The sequence below is a fragment of the Moschus berezovskii genome, chromosome 11 (genome assembly GCF_049115385.1).
Source record: "Moschus berezovskii isolate FMDL1 chromosome 11, NW_MosBer_1.0, whole genome shotgun sequence".
Taxonomy (NCBI): Eukaryota; Metazoa; Chordata; class Mammalia; order Artiodactyla; family Moschidae; genus Moschus; species Moschus berezovskii.
The window spans coordinates 93,377,943-93,395,918 of NC_142470.1; the positions used below are offsets into that span (position 1 = coordinate 93,377,943).

At 35.2% G+C, this 17,976-nt stretch overlaps 1 protein-coding gene across 9 annotated transcripts in view; it reads right to left on the reverse strand.

Moving 5' to 3' along the window:
• BIRC6 (baculoviral IAP repeat containing 6) overlaps positions 1–17,976 on the reverse strand; it is a 220,187-nt gene that overhangs the window by 95,967 nt on the left and 106,244 nt on the right. For all 9 annotated transcript variants that reach the window (XR_016038617.1, XM_088841556.1, XM_055400471.2 and 6 more), the window contains 10 exons: positions 17,747–17,863; positions 15,022–15,176; positions 14,406–14,532; positions 11,782–11,892; positions 9,886–10,019; positions 7,085–7,212; positions 4,389–4,951; positions 3,269–3,444; positions 688–784; positions 345–539 (listed from right to left, as the gene is read on the reverse strand). Coding sequence is in view for 8 of the 9 variants with exons in the window: in XM_088841556.1 (XP_088697682.1) it covers positions 345–539; positions 688–784; positions 3,269–3,444; positions 4,389–4,951; positions 7,085–7,212; positions 9,886–10,019; positions 11,782–11,892; positions 14,406–14,532; positions 15,022–15,176; positions 17,747–17,863 (1,803 nt within the window). In the remaining variant the exon portion in view is untranslated. The remainder of the gene's footprint in view (positions 1–344; positions 540–687; positions 785–3,268; positions 3,445–4,388; positions 4,952–7,084; positions 7,213–9,885; positions 10,020–11,781; positions 11,893–14,405; positions 14,533–15,021; positions 15,177–17,746; positions 17,864–17,976) is intronic.

The following is a 17,976-nucleotide window of genomic DNA, read 5'->3' on the forward strand; positions in this document are numbered from 1 at the left end:
TTCATTTTTTAAAAAAATCACTCAAAATAAGAAGGAACAAGGTTTGTAAAACAAACATTTATACTGAAAACTGACATAAGAATCTATACTACCTAGTTTCACAAACTGTGTCTATTTAAACTCAGAAATAAAAACAAATTTTCTTACTAAAGAACAATTAAAAACTTCCTTCTAATCAGTAGATGGTTTGAGAAACGAGTGCCTTTAAAATCAATAGTTTGTAATTAAAATGGTGATATTATAACACAACCAATTTATTTTGACAACTACCTTTGCTTCATACCAGCCAATTTACTAACTATTATTTAAATTCACACCCATAGATGAAATAACTGTTTTCTTACCCAGGGGTGCAAAGTTATGGATCCCTTCTGCATTGTCAGGCTCAGAAGCTAGGATTCTTGTTTTCAAAGTGCTGTCAACAGCTTTATTCGGACCAGAGTCAAGAAATTTCATAATAGTTGATACCATACTTCTTGCAGTGTTTACAATAGCCCTTGTACTAGTAACCATGTTGTTGCAAATGAGCTGAACACCACCTAAATTTATAAAGAATACTAAATTAAAATTATCTTAACACAGATGACTTGACACCGAGACAACTGTCACAGAAGACTATCAAAGTAAGAACATACTGTACTACTTAACGATTACACTTAAATGGCAGTTTCGGAAATTTTGCCTTACCCATATCGTGGAATGCTTTCAAGGCATCACTAGTATCCAGTACTCTCAGAATGAACCACAGTAATGGTTCAGATAACTGGCAAGTAGCAAGAGAGCCCTAAAAAAAAACCACACATGTATGCTGTGATTTTTAAAAGCTGATTATTAATTTCCTATGAATTAGGACAATTAAGTTTCACTGAATATAACATTTTTTTATATTTAATTATTATAAAATGGTAACCTTAACCTAAATCACTTAATATAAAATGTCTGCCAAAATATTTAAGAAATCTTGCCTGTGTCAGAAGGTAAGGGAACAGTCTCCTCTCTGAACTCAGCAATTTTTGTGTCTGTCTTTACCTAGTATTATAATTTTCTACCTTAATGTGCACTGATTTCCTTTTCCACTAGACAGTACTTTTCCTTTAAAAATGAAGCCTTCTCATTTATCTCTATATCTTCCAATGGGGAAATATATATACAGATTCAATACATATTTTATGAAAATGATAATGACACAATGACATATAAAAGATTCCTTAAGAAATTATATTTAAAAATCTGCTTTTGGAAAAAAAAATAGTAAATAGACTAGAAGGTAAAATAATCACTCTGGCTCCTAAAATCTCATTTTTAAAAAGGAAATTTAAAAAGTATTAACATTCTAACCTATTTCTCTTTTTTTTTTCAATTTTGAATACGTTTTTAGTGACTTCAAAACCTTTTTGGAAGAAAGACATGAAAAGCAAACGTATACAACTAAAATAAAGAAACACCAATTCTTCTCCACATAAAAAGACCATTGATTATTTGACAATGATTAATAAATCCCTCTAATCCTTTTCCATCCAGCTTAAATATCACTTCTGCCTAGCTCCACTCCCCACGTCCAAAGGCACATGACACTCTCTGTGTACACATGTGCACTCACACACAGAGTGCCAAGTGGTGGGTTCAACTCTCCTTTAAAACTCTGTGCCTGAGGTTGTCCTTAGGTAGAGTGTGGAGCGCTCAGGAGACTTACTCTACAGTGAAGTCTGATGATGGTCCAGCTCAGCCCTTAAGCAGCATTATCACCATCACACCCTCTCCGAGCAATTTCCGAGCTTGTAGCTTGGCTCATCACTGGGTCTTCTTGCCATTTCTTGAGTGTGCCCCCATCTTAAAACCACCTTTCTGGTGGTAAAACAGGAAACTCTTGTTTCTTCTTGGACTGAAGTTTTGATTCCCAGCAATACTTCCTGACAGCATGGCATCAGACGTTGTAACAAACTCAGTATTCACTTCCAACAATCAGCTAAGTGTTCACAGAGAAGGCCAAAGACAGACAGGCATGCAGGTAGCTAAAGATTCCTCTGTTCTTCAAGCAGTTGTCTAGCTATTGAAAATTACTGTCAGGAATTCCTTGACTGTCCAACGGTTAGGACTCCATGTCTTCACTGCCGAGGGTGTGGGTGGGTTTGATCCTTGGTCAGAGAACCAAGATCCCACAAGCCTCGTGGAATGGCCTAAAGAAGAAAATTACTATCATCCAGCTTTCGTTTATCAGGTTTTTCTTCCGAAATCCTCTGAAGAAAACTTCCAGTCCCTTGCTGAGACTGACACACATGGTATCAGAGCACTTGATGCTTTGCTAGTCTAGCAATCCATGAACAAACTGGATCTGTAGCAGAGGGCTTGTAGCCTGGCTGTGCTTCTTACACACTGTGTGGCCTTGAGGAAGCCAGGTGACCTCTCTGAGCCTCCTGACTTCGCCAACTCAATGGACACGAGTTTGATCAAGTTCCAGGAGATGGTGAAGGACAGGGAAGCCTGGCGTGCTGCAGTCCATGGGGTCGTGAAGAGCTGGCCACGACTGAGCGACTTGTTCCTTCCTGCTCGTGGAACAGCTGGTGACCTCCCCTCACCTCCTTTTCGGTTCCATGAGCTCATCACCTTCATTACTTCACAGGAGCCCAGGGACCTAGATGGAGCCTTCCTATCTTTCTTCACAAAAGGTCTTTGCAATGAGAGATTTTAAAAGAGAGGAATCTTCATGTCATGGACCAGCTGCTTTGGCATCCCCAAGTGATCACAGAAACTCACCAATCTCCCAAGGCTCCTCATGAAAACCATTTCCTCTAGAAGACTCCCTACAGCAGAGTTCAAGGAAGCTGCTGAAAACTCCAATGTGTGAGGGCCCTATTTCTCTTTTAAAATTACTCTAACCCCTTTTAATTGAAAGGAAATTAAATATGCAACTTAAGTTTGAAAAAAAACACTCATATTAAATTTTCATATATACTTCTATGTAGAACATGTTGGTATTCAACTATACTATTTCTAGGGGAAAGGAAAGAACTACTTTCTAAGACAATGGAAAGAAAATCTTAAAATTTAAAAACATTTTACTCTTACATCACTATAGTTAACTTTGACAATTTCAAGGAAACCTTTCTCTTCAACTTGTATTATTAATCTACAGTTCTCACCTGCTGATTCTGTTCATTTTCCAATATATAACTAGAATACTCTATTTGTCTCTGTCTTACAGATAATTCTCTGCTCCCATTGCTATTAACTACTTAAATCATTGCAATTGTTGCTGGATTGAACTTACCTGTCTGCCCATATATCCACAGGCCATGTAGGTTAAAATTGGCTGCAGCATCATATGAACTGTAGATGCTTTTTTACTAAGAGTTGTCAGTATGGTAAACAGTCCATCCCCAACTGATATGGCATCTAACCCACCATGAAAGTTTTCATGTTTAGTGAGATGCAAGCCACTTGCCCCTAGTTTAAACAAAAAGTTTACACATTTTTTAAAAAGCGAATCCTTAAAAACCAATAATAATTAAAATAGAGAGTCTTACAAGCCATTTTTCCCCCCAAACCACTGAAGGATGCATACAAAACAGCTGTGTGTGGGTCTCTGTGTTGTGTGTCTATATACATATACACATGTCTAGAAATTAAAATACCTAACATTCAGTAGAGAATAGTTTTTGGTTATCTTTTCATAGAAGATACCTCTGTTGTTGGTAACATTATAAAAAAGAACACATTATACATATCAAGAAGAAAAGCAGAGAAAAATAACTGATACTATTATGCAACTATAGTTTAAAACTTTGAATCAAAAAGACAATAGTTTTTTTACACTTACATGAAGGAAGAAATACTAACTAATAAGCAAAATTACATCAGGAATGGATTTTGTCACAATTTACTGAAGCTTAATTAGTTTAAAATAAGTAACATATTAGCTTTCAAAGAAGTAGAAAAGTAAAGAAACAATATATAAATTTTACGTCAATGTGTCACTGAAACTGTTAAAACTTGAACAAAAATTTATACTTTTCTTATAAGAAACTGTAAGTAAATAAAATTTACTCATTCCCTATTATGAAATCTGATGTCTAATTCTTCATCTTTAAAATGTTAGAGATATATGACTACAAAATTATGGTGACTAGCTTACAAATCTGCTTCCTTTCCTTAATTCCATACAAGCTATTTTGTTAGTATTTTCCAATTTGAAAAAAATTCACACTTAAAAATTTTCAACTGATGTATGCCACTCTACAGAAGTTTTAACTAATAACAATCAGTCAGGCTAAGATGTTTACAATAAAGTAACACTGTATTGTACAGTAAAAAAAAAAAGAATTTACACATTGCTAAAGGAAAGATACAGTACGAGAAACAGGTTTAAGATTAATATTCTCAATACGTACCAATTATCATTGCCATGGCACTGCTATTACACAGGCCCAGAGCCGACAAAATCTGGCTCATGATCTGCTGGTTGGCTAACACTAAGTCAGCGACATATGCAGGTGGTCCTTGAATACTACTAGCACTTCCGTTACCATCTTTGCCTCCTGAAACTTTTTCTTCATCTGAAACACTGTCTGTCGTATTGGTGGTCACAGGCACTCTTGCACTGTATTCCCTATTGCCCGAAAGAGGCAGCTGAACTAAAATATTAACCAGTTTTAGCAAATCAAACATGAGTTGATCTCTTGTCATTTCACCACAAACTGCTTTTGCATCACCTGGACGAATGAGGTTGGCAAAGAGTCCCCCAAAGCACGCTCGAGCGCCCACTGAGCTATCTGATCCACTTCGAGACATGACTTTGTCTGAGCAAGTGATATAGTGGTGCACTAAAAAAGTGACAGACTCTATCACAGCAGAAATAGTACTAACGGAAACAACTTCAAAATTCTGCTCCAAAGTGAATTCTAAAAGCTTTACTTGGGCATCAAGAGGTCCTTGGCCTGTCTGGAAGGCACCCCTGCAGAAAAAAGAAGAGGATTAAAAATTAATCCATTTTAAATTGTTTTGAAAGAGGTAACCACCAGAATACCAGAAAGCTAGACAATAATTAAACTCCTGGTATTCACTATTTCACTTTGCAGCAGTTTCCCACTCTTCCTGTGTCATTTTTGTTCTTACGTCCATTTTATCATATAAAATAAAAAATAAATTTCCTTCCAAATAGAAAACTGAAGAACAAGTAAATCAAAGAGGTGATTTTGAAGCCACAGACTAAAATAATTATATATCACAAGGGTCCTCATAATGAATGAGCTCTGGATTGTTAGAACCTCAAATGTTGTTAAACATTTCTTACTAATCTTTATTTTCATAAATTAGGATTCAACCAATTCACTCTTACACATCAAACTGAATGCTCTCAAGTTCTGCTTATGCTTAAGATATAGAAAGCTGGAAAGATCATTGTACCCCCAACTTAACAATTTAAAAAAAAGCCAAATTAACTCTAAAGTCATAACTTTTCTTGAACGCATCAGAGAGCTGAGGGTACCAAAAAGACTGAAATCCATGAAATGATAGGCATCTCCAGGAGGTGGAACACGAGCATTGGCTTTCCTGTGGCAGAACTCGGGAAGTCAAGATGCTGGCAACATACATAAGTGTAAGAAGAATTCAGCTAAAATATTTAACAAACTGTTACCCCAGGTATGTAAGGGTGGTAACACTGAGCCCTGAGAATTCACATTCATTCACAGGCACCCTCCCTTCAACATCCCCCACACATACCCTGCCCTGAGCATCCATTCTATCTGGTTGTTCCTGAGTTTTATACTTTATATAAACTGAAAAATGTAAGTAAAATGTTTTTCCTGAGTTCTGTGAGTCTTTCTAGAAAATTACTGAACCAGAAGGGGGATTGTGAGAACTCTGGAAATTATAATGAAATCATACAACAAAACTTCAAGTTCATGTTTTCCAATTACATATATGCATATCATAACATCACATTTTTGGGTTTTGTGCATCTACTCCTCCCCACACTTATGCTTTATCATTGCATAAACACTATGAACAAGTTGAACTACAACCACATTAGTATTTTAAAATAGATATAAAGGAGGAAGAAAACACAAATGAGGATGGTACCCTGAGATAAAATTTTCTGCCACTATGATAACATATCTCCATAAAAATTTTTTGCATTAATTCTTATATTAGGTTGAAGGCATTCTGCTATGGATCTATTTAAAATAACTATTATTATGAATAAATTATTAATGTATGCTATTTAAACCAATTATTAGTTTTTAATACTTTATTTTATGATATTATAAACCATACCTTTTTCTGACTTCCAATATTTTGAAACTAATTGTTAGAGAGTGATGTAATCTCCAAGTTATTTTAATCATTTTCAAATATACATTAAAATATTTTAAAACTTCACTGGCACTTCCACAATGAAATTAAATAATAAAGATAGCAAACAACACTTTTAACTTCTTCCTGATATCAATGGGAACTTTTAAAATAAACATAATAGAGTCTGGTTTGTTCATAATTTTTTTTTTGTAATTTTAAAAAAGATGATACAGTTAATATTTCATTAAAAGTTTTTCTCAGAAAGCAATGTTGGCTTTTATGAAGTATTTCATGGTATGATGAAATGATTCATTAATATGACATATAGTAAATGATATTGAGGTATTTGTGCATTTTAAGAATCAACCCATTATGGTCACAGTTTATTCTTTTTAACCTATTGCCTGACTTTGGTAATAAATTTTACTTAGGATTTCGATACGAGATTAATATTTTTCTTTTTTAAGATATCTTTATCAAATAAGATTCAAATAAAACTACTGGTAGCTTTAATTCCTTATCTTTATTCTAGAATAATTTAAAGAGCTTCAATAACTACTAATCTATGAACCCATTATTCCATTAACGATAGAAGAAGCTAGAATCTGGGAGAAGAAAACAATCTGGAAACATATCAATAAATCTTTCCATCTTAATTCTTGTTATCATCCTGCTTGTCTGTCCCCAGATAAACTCCCAACAAATGATAAGAGAATATTTATTTGGAGGATCATCTATTGCTTCTATCAATACATCAGGAATATACATTAATGACAATGAAATTTACCTTTCTGTTGAGAGTATATGAATTAGCTTGAGCAAAAATTCACTGAATATCTGAGGACATGTTGAAGAAAGATGTACTTGCAATCGGGTAAGAAATTCTTGCATAGCTTGCGTAGCTGTTGGACCAACCTGAAGAAAAATGTAATTCTACTGAAAACTGCTTACTGATTCCATTTGCTGAATTATTCATTTAAAAGTATCGTGTTAAGAGCCATATGGTTGAAACTTCTCATTTGAAAAACAAAAATATTAACAGTGATAGCATGAAACCAACTAAGCTTTTCGGTATTGATATATTTTAAATTGAAAATTATAGATTCTATGGTCAATATTTTTCCATTATGTCAGACTTATTTAATTCAATATAGAAAAAGACTCTCCTAAATTACACAAAAAATATCTCTACAAAGCTTTCAAAAGCACAAAAAACTGTGATTTTCACAATTTAAATTATCCCATTTCAAAAGACAGGCTAAGTGATCCACAAAAGGTCATGCTTCTAATGACTACAAGAGCAAATACTAAAATGAATGGAGAGAAAAAACTCTCCAAACAAAAACCATAGAGCTAAAAATAAACCGGTAGCAATCTGCACAAGAAAAATAAAAAGCTTTTCAAACTTCTATCTCTTCAATGAAAGAAAACAATAGTGAGAGCTACACCAAGTACCCCGAACTATGTGTTGGAATGTTATGATCATAAACCCTACAGGAGTTTTGGAAAAACAAAATGCAATGTAGTTTTTGAAACCATTTTAGACAAACTTCATTTCTAATTCTGAGCATAAAAATCTTAACATTCATAACCAAACTACCTATTATAAACCAAAGTATCTGTGGAAAGCTTGATCTTGAATAACTTTTATTCTGCTTTAAAAAAAAAAAAAAGTGGGGGGAGAGGAAACACACTATTTTATACAGTGGTATGCTCCCTGACACGTAGGCTCTACCATGAACCGGCTGTATAATTGTGGGCAATGCAGATAATGCATGTTTTCTCATATGTAAAATAAAGAAGCTGGAATCAGTGATTTCAGGAATCCTCACATTCCAAAATCATGCAATCTTTATGTATAATAATCACATGATAACATACCTCTGCCCTCCCATCAAAACTCTGGGCCAATCAAACTACAAATAGTCTTTGCTTTTTTTATCTTTTTCTTTCATGTATTTTATGATGATCTACAAAATTTAAGTCTATTCTGTAGTATGACAGTACTGACTAAATGCGCCCAACAGAATTTAAGCTCCAAGAACAGCAGAGTCTCATTAACTACAGAAATCTCTAGCACCCAGAACAGTACACAGATCTTACACATAGATAAGCACATAGCTAAGAAATAAAAGATAACCTTGCAAAACAATTATGAATAATGTCCATTAGAAAGATACTATGAACAGTGAATACATTTTATTTGAAAAGAAATATAATGAAGGAAAAATAATTTTTAAAGCAGTACAACAAAATCTTAAATTGATATAAAAGAAATATCTGTGGTTAGACTAAAAAAGCTTGTAAGTTCTGATATATCTTTTTTTTTTGAATTAAAAAAAGCAGTATTTATCTTTTTCCTTTCAGGTTTGAGATGTAATTGACACATAGGACTGTGTAAGTTGGAAGTGTACGGAATAATGAGTTGACTTATAGACACAATGAAATGATTACCACAGTAAGTTTAGAGAACATCCATCTCATATAGATACAAAATAGAAGAAAAAAAATTTTTCTATCTAAGTCTCAAGATTTACTCTATCAGCAAACTTTCATATATAATATACAGAAATGTAAATTACATTTATCTTGCTGTACATTACATCCCTACTACTTACCTGTCTTATAACTGGAAGATTTTGCCTTCTGGTTACCTTTATCCAATTTCCCCAACCCCCACCTCTGATCTCTTCTTCTATGAGTCTGTTTTTGAAGTGAGATTCACCTACAACACTATTTAGATCCTGGTGTACAACAGTGATTCGATATGTCTATACATTTCAAAATGATCACTACAGTAAGTCTAGTTACCATCTGTCATCATAAAGATATTGCATTATTATTGGATGCCCCACGCAGTATCTTTTATACTGGTGATTCATTTATTTTGTACCTGAAAATTTGTACCTCTCAATTTCCCGTACCCATTTCTCTCATCTTTCCCAACCCCCCAACCCCAATCTCCCACTCAGGCAACCACCCGTTTGTTCCCTGTATCTATGACTCTATTCACTTTTATTACCTTTGTTCATTTGTTACGTTTTTTGAGGTTCCACATATAAGTAAACTCAAAGCATTTGTCTTTCTCTGTTTTACTGCACTTAGCATAATACTGTTTAGGTCCATCCATGTCAACTTTTTGTTTTTTGTTGAACAAAATATTTAATATTATAAAAGAATTAAGTTAGGTGACTTCTCAAATCTTGACTGCAGAGGTCATTAAACACAATACATTATTTAAAAAATATTTTTAAACTCCCAAAGATTTGAAATGCTTTCCTAACATTTCAGTATTTGCTTAGAAAGTTTCACAAATAATGCACTATAACACCAAAAATGCATCTCTGCATAAAAATCAAGTAATTCCAAGTGAAAAATTACTACCTGTTATATTGTTTCAGTACAGCTATTATTATTATAAATAACACATAAACAATTCAAAACATTTTATTACTTTTATACATAAAAAGCCATCATTTAATACCTCAGCAATAAAAATTTTACATATTTAGGTACACTTAAAATTTCTTTTACAAATAAGTTTACTATATAATCTAAGCCTATCTCTGGTTTTCAAAAATCATATACCTGTGGACTGTGCTGATTTGTTCCATGTGGACTTGTGCCAGAAAGAAATTTCACTAAAACATGAACCAGGTTTGCATCTGAGACCAGCAGATGGGCAGTACTCTCCTGAGTTCCAATGGCACTACTGGAACCAGCTATAAAGCATTAAAAGAACAGTTCTCAGCGAACAGCCTGAAACAATGGAGCCGCAGTACTTAAAACATCTCTTGGCTTCAAAGAAAACTCATACATTCCTCAGTTCAGGTCAGTTCAGTCCCTCGGTCGTGTCCGACTCTTTGCGACGCCATGAATCACAGCACGCCAGGCCTCCCTGTCCATCACCAACTCCCGGAGTTCACTCAAACTCATGTCCATCGAGTCGGTGATGCCATCCAGCCATCTCATTCTCTGTCCCCTTCTCCCACCCCCAATCCCTCCCAGCATCAGACTCTTTTCCAGTGAGTCAAGTCATCGCATGAGGTGGCCAAAGTATTGGAGTTTCAGCTTTACCATCAGTCCTGCCAATGAACACCCAGGATTGATCTCCTTTAGAATGGACTGGTTGGATCTCCTTGCAGTCCAAGGGACTCTCAGGAGTCTTCTCCTGGCAGTTACTAAAAACAATCTAAATCTCTGCTGTACTGACTGAGCCTCACTCTCTATTTTCCTCTACCACAGCATAGATCTCTTGCCTCCTTTCTCGCAGTGAAAAATATCTAGTTTAATGGATATCTTATTCAGTATACAGACAAGTCGAAAAGAAATAACTAAATGCGTACTGTCCTTTTGGTCAGCCTATTCTTAGTAATCACTGTCCCTTTCTAGAAATAAAGATCTATTTTTTAGATAAAGTTTAACCCAGCTTTTGAAGATAAACTCAGATAAAATTTATTCATTTTAGCATGTCAGCTACATATAGACTTCATACTGTTAAGATATATACTGACAATACAACAGTTTTTTGAAGTGAACAAAATACTTGAGTCAAATCTATCAAGTCAGTATCATATAGAAAGTGAAAGTCTGGGAGGGGGGGTTCAAGAAGGGGAACACATGTACACCCAGGGCAGATTCATGTCAATGTATGGCAAAACCAATATAATATTATAAAGTAATTAGCCTCCAATAAAAAAAAAAAGAATAATAAAAACAAAAAGAAAGTGAAAGTCTTAGTGGTTTAGCGTGTTGGAATCTTTGCGAGCCCATGGACTGTAGCCTGCCAGGCTTCTCTGCTTGTGGGATTTTCCTGGCAGGAATACCGGAATGGGCAGCCATTCCCTTCTCCAGGGGATCTTCCTGACATAGGGATTAAACTGGGCCTCCTGAATTTCAGGCAGATTTTTTACCGTCTGAGCCACCAAGGAAGTTTCGTTCTTAAAAGGTTTAAAGATTTATTTTCCTATCTTAACTTAAACAGGAAATAAAGAAGTGGGGTAAAGAAAGCAGGAAACTATTAGGAGTTTACAATCTGAGAAGAAATAATTAGCTTCCATGAAAGCAGATTTTATATGTGAAAAACACAAAATGAGGTATCTAGTCATGTATGTTCCCAAGTATATTAATGAATAAACCATTTTTAAGTGCTAAGTTACTTTAAAAAAAAAAACCAGCACAAGACACAGGCTAACATTAAATACTTGATTTTGTACTCTTAAAAGTAATCAATTTTTAAAACTAAAAGTTTTTAGGAGGTAAAAATATAATTTAAACTTTTAATTATAAATACATGGGAGTATATAATCAAACTAAAGAAGCACAAAGGACAAGACACATTAAGAACAAGTCTAACAGAGACAGTCAAATAAGAAATTCAATCATTTTCACAACTATTTCACTTCTTGGAAACATCTTTTTAAGAACCTGATAGTAAGAAAAATAAAGTGTATGTCAGAGATATAAAGGGATGTCTGAACTTACGATTAAGCTGCATGTTTGTCATGAGAGTTAGACTATGAAGCACAAGGCACCATGTCCGGAGCAACGTATTGGGATACCAAGCTAACACCGTGAGAAAGCTGGTTATTGATGCTATGTGGAAAAGAGAAAGGGGAAATTTTTACTCAGAAATAGCAAATGTTTACTGAGAATTAAAACAAAGAGAATTTAAAACCATGATATTATTTTTAAAATCAATTCACTAGTGTACTCAAAACATACGTTAAGAGTTTCCCATTAAATATAACTAAAGCATTAAAGTCAGCAACATTTTATGTCTAAGTTTAAAGCTCATTCCATGACAAATAACACGTCATCACTACAATCTGTCATCCTTTCCAAACTACAAGTGAAAGTGAAAGTGAAGTCGCTCAGTCATGTCCTACTCTTTGCAACCCCGTGGACTGTAGCCCACCAGGCTCCTCCATCCGTGGGATTCTCCAGGCAAGAATACTGGAGTGGGCTGCCAATGCTTCTCCAGGGGATCTTCCCGACCCAGGGATCAAACCCAGGTCTCCTGCATTGTAGGCAGACGCTTTAACCTCTGAGCCACCAGGGAAGCTTCCAAACTACAGGCTATGTTCAATTTGTGTTTTACTAAATATCCTCATATTCTGCAAAATCAAAAACCAGAAATAATAGGGCATCCTAGAAAGACAGGGGTGGGGCAGACCATTCAAAATCAACGCAACTTCCCAGAAAAAGCACAAAATAAAGCAATAACTAAGTCGCCTACAAGGCCTACATAAGCAGCACAGGTGGAGAAACTAAAAAAGGTATTAAAAACAAAAAAAACATAATATAGAGCATTTAATCGTGCCCTTAAAATGGCTGATTCCAGATCCCAGGCAGGAAATATATATAGTCTGAAACACCTATCATACTAAAACCTAAAAAAGACGTTGCGTATTTCACAAAAAAACAAAACCAAAACAATCTAAAAAGAAAGCATCTTACTGACTACAAACAGCATAATTTCAGCATCAATAAACAATGATTATGACAGAAACAAGAAATATTTTTAAATCATGAACTCATATTTATTAAAGAAACTAAGTGGTCTAGATTACAGACTACTTGTGAACCAATTAACTTTAAAATTTAATTTTAAAATACAAAAAATTTACAATGCTTTTTCTGCCTCCATTACACAAACTGTACGTTCAAAGGGTGACATGATAGCACATTAAAGGAAGTTTCTCTTTATGGAAGTACTGATATTTCAAGATAGATACAAAAAGGAATAACAAAATTAGACTATTTTCATTTTGAAACTTCCCATGAATGGCTAATAATTCTAGGCATTAATCATTGCCTACTAACAACACAAAAACAACCTATGAAACTGCCTTTAAATAACAAAACTAAAAATCAGATTAAGTTCCATGTCTAACTACCATACAACCATTTCTTGACAAAAGAACTCTGCAAAGGAATGGGGAGAAAAAAAGACATAGGAGGAATTTTAAAACATAATTAAAATGTGCAGACTCTTACAGATTCAATCTCAAGTAAACAAAAAAGTTTTGTTAACAGTTTATACAACTGGAAATTTGAATAGTGACCAAATATCTGATGACATTAAGAAACAATTAATACTTCTTACCCTTGTTTATGTTTAATGTTTTTTACAATAATAAAGTTTAAAAAAGGGATGGGAGCAAAATTAATAACAATAATCATTAATACAGTGAAACACATGGAAACCTAATAATTAAAGTAGGGCTGGCTCCTATAGAGACAATGCATATATAAGCAGGACCAGGAGACAGCACAGCTGTCACTAAGGCTGAGACAGGCCACGAGGGCCATGCGTGATGCACATCTCCAGAGAGAAAGCACCAGGAATAAATATTTTTTATTTTCTTTAAACAGATTACTGTAACCAGAGCTGAAAGCGAGTTTTACTCCTACTGAAGGATATCATTCAAGTCCCACAATTCCCACACTTCTGCATTTCTCAAGAAAAGAACAAAATGAATGAACACAACTTCTACAAAAAAACTGACATCCTTCTCCAATCTACTGATTCTCTAGAGTTACTGCACATTTTAAAAAACAGCAGTTGCAAAACAATAGCTTATGGGACTTCCTTGTGGTTAAGAATCCGCCTTGCAATGCAGAGGAGGAGAGTTCGATGCCTGGTAGGGGAACTAAGATCCCACTTGCCTCAGAGGAACTAAGCCCCCATGCCACAACTAGAGAGTCCGTGCACTGCAACAAAAGAGGCACAAGACGCAACAAAAACCACACAATGAAGACCCTGTGTGCCGCAACTAAGACCCAAAAACTAACACTGACACAGCCAAATGAATAAAGAATAAAAAAAAAAGAATAGCTCATGAACAAGACAATACTTTATGGAAACACAATGTAAAGATTAACAGAACACTGTAGAGTTTATGTCTGTGTTATACATAGACATAATACAGATCAGAGAATACAGTTTTCTGTCCTCTTTCCTGCTAATTAATAAGTTAGTATATTAAAAAAGGTGTGTTTTTTTAACTAAAACATTACAACCGTGATAAAAATTATTAACCTAATCATTTTCTTTTTAACTTACTTTATGCTATGTTAATGATTTTTCTTCAAATAAATCTTACCTTGATTTAATGTAATGACAGGTATTCGATTAGCATTATATAAAAAAATGTCTGCTCCATTTTCTTTGTTTCCAGATGAACTAGAATTCAGACTCAGTGTGAGCCACAACTGGAGAAGTGATTCCAACTGAAAAACAATGAAAATTGACAGAAAATGTAACCATGATATTATGAAATACCACGTAAACAAAAAAACTTATGTATGAATCCTTATGATTAAGAGTAAATAATTTGTCAATTAAATACTATTTTTGGTTACTTCAAGTGAAAAGCAAACATCTTAAAAATCTAGATCAAATGAAATTTAACTGAATTAAAATCTATAATTTACCAAATACAAATGTTTTACTAAATTATAAGAGGTGACTCAAGTCTTTAAATACAGGTATGTGTATAATATGCAGTTACAACTAAAGAAGTAAAGTTTAAAATCTTAAAAATAATAAATAACCTATCACTGATGAACTATGGTTAATTAAAATACCTCCAAGATTTTTCCATCTGAGTATGACAAAGAAATCATCCCTGTCTGATTGAAACTGATCTTTCCAGTTATTTCATCTTTTCCAGGACGGCAAAAATGCCTAAAAATACACCATTTCTCCTGAAGTCATACCTGAACATGGTGGACTTGAAGCATGGAAAAAAGTTTGTTGAAACAAACATTTAACATTGGGACAGATGATAACTGTACAATAAGCTGGTTGGACTGGTTCGCTGCTTGTAAGCCCCCTAGAAGTGAATCATCTGTTCCGGTGGGAGACTGTGATACTGAAAATTAAACACAATTGTGATTTTATCACAAAGTAGCAGGAGAAATGTTTACTAGCTATATTAATATGTACAGTTAAGTGAAGGGTGTTTTTTTTTAATTAAAATTACATTTTATTTTAATGATTCAACATTACATTGTTTGAAAACATGGTTTTACAACATTACTTGAGAAAGTTCAAAAGAAAAATCTCCACAAAGAGAAGCTCCCTAATTCACAGCACTTGTCCACCAAAGGGAAAGAATCTTACTCTCTAGCAATTTCTATCTGCAATCTTCTCCTAGTTAATAAGAGGGAGGAAAAAGGGAAAGAACGAAGACCCTTGCCTATTTCTTGAGAAGATGACTTTAGAACAATCTAGACTCTAATTCACTGATTCTCAACCTTGAATGGCACATTAAAATTGTCAGCAAAGTATTGAAAAGTTCTGATGCGAGGATACACACACCAAACTGAGTATAGATTCAAGGTGAGCAGAGAAATATAGGGATGCTAAGAGAACTTTCTCATATATTTAGAAAGTTTTCTATTAAATGAGGAACACAGTTTTGGGCAGAAGAATAATCAAAAGATAGAATATATCAAGAAGCAGAACACTACACCAATTCTTAGGTGTTTCTATTTTTTCTATACTTCCTAAGACAGAAAAAAATGAAAAATGCAAACCAAAAGAATTCAACTTTACATAGGAAGATCTGAAAACCCAAATTTGTCTATTGAAAGGAATTGTGAACTCTCCTTCAAAGGACATGACATGCTTTCTAGGTTCTAACTAATATCCCTATACTTTTATTCATCACCATGCCCCTCTACATTTTCATTTTTCTTGACCTAAGAAAAGTAAAAACATCACCATCTCCCTAGCACAGCTCTATCTTAAGGCAGACAGGCTGCTATCTTAACTGTACTCACGTGACAGAAAGATCTACTGAAGTCTAGCACAACACTGACTGTCAGCAAACCGTGTCCTATTGGCCAAACATAAGGCCACCAGACTCTGCAACTTGGTTTTCTTAATAGCCATAGCTATTCATTTAGGTACATGTTGTCTACGGCTGCTTAAGTCAGAGGAAAGCTGCAAAACACAATGCTCAGCCCCAGAGAGCCTAGAATATTTACTATCTGGTCATTCACTATAAAAAGTTTTTCTTCTTTTGCTATCGATAATTAGGTAGCTCAGTTCAGTTCAGTTCAGTCGCTCAGTCGTGTCCAACTCTCCGCAACCCCACGAATCACAGCACGCCAGGACTCCCTGTCCATCACCAATTCCTGGAGTTCACTCAAACTCATGTCCACAGAGTCGGTGATGCCAGCCAGCCATCTCATTCTCGGTCGTCCCCGTCTCCTCCCTCCCTCAACCTTTCCCAGCATCAGAGTCTTTTCCAGTGAGTCAACTCGTCACATGAGGTGGCCAAAGTATTGGAGTTTCAGCTTCGGCATCAGTCGTTCCAATGAACACCCAGGACTGATCTCCTTTAGAATGGACTGGCTGGATCTCCGTGCAGTCCAAGGGACTCTCAAGAGTCTTCTCCAGCACCACAGTTCAAAAGCATCAATTCTTCGGCAATCAGCTTTCTTCACAGTCCAACTCTCACATCCATACATGACCACGGGAAAAACCACAGCCTTGACTAGACGGACCTTTGTTGGCAAAGTAATGTCTCTGCTTTTTAATATACCATCAAGGTTGGTCATAACTTTCCTTCCAAGGAGTAAGCGTCTTTTAATTTCATGGCTGCAATCAGCATCTGCAGTGATTTTGGAGCCCAAAAAAATAAAGTCTGACACTGTTTCCACTGTTTTTCCATCTAAGCCCTGTTCAATCAGACCCACTTGGCTATCATCATGATATGTCTTTCACCTTCTTTCATATGTCCTCAAGGAAGATAAAGATGTTACTACCAAGAAACCCACTTTATCATACATTTGGATATAATGCAATAAACTCCTAGGCAGCTAGCTATGCAGGCTTCCCCAAGAATGTCATTAACCTCACATTACCACAAATAACAAAAACATGACTCAAGTTTTTGGACTGAACTTAAGAACACTACAAGGAGGTGTGTTCTGTTCCCCTTCCACTCTCTGAATTCATTAATCTTCTGTCTTACCTCTCAACTTGCTACTAAATTAGCAAGGGAGAATTAAAAAATCTGTCACTGGTAGTTCCCTCGTGGTACAGTGGATAAGAATCTGCCTGCCAATGCAGGAGACACGAGTTCAATCTCTGGCCCAGGAAGAATCCACAAAGCCCGTGTGCCACAACTACTGAGCCTGCGCTCTAGAGCCTGAGAGCCGCAACTGATAGCCTGTGAGCCACAACCACTGAAGCCTGCATGCCTACAGCCTATGCTCCACAACAAGAGAAGCCACCACAATGAGAAGCCCACGACTGCAAAAACGAGTAGCCCCTCGTCACGGCAACTAGAGAAAGCCCTTGCAAAGCAACAAAGACTCAGTGCAGCCAAAAATAATTTTTTAAAAAATACATTGTTACTAAGTACACCTGACGATAATCAAGAGATAAACTCTTAAGTATAATACTCTAAGAGTGGTGACTTTTACATACATGTAGGAGATGTATTTGTTAATGCCTGTAAAATGGAATCTGCTTCCAGGGTAGACATCATTTTCAACATAAGTTCTGCTTGTTGTTCGAGTCCAACTTCTAGGCGAGCATCTAGGGCTACAAAAAACAATTAAAAAACAAAAGTTATTTAATAATTATTATTCATGTCCTACTTCCTATAACAAAATGTTGATATCTGAGCCCCAAACAGGGTGAGGAATACATCTTCA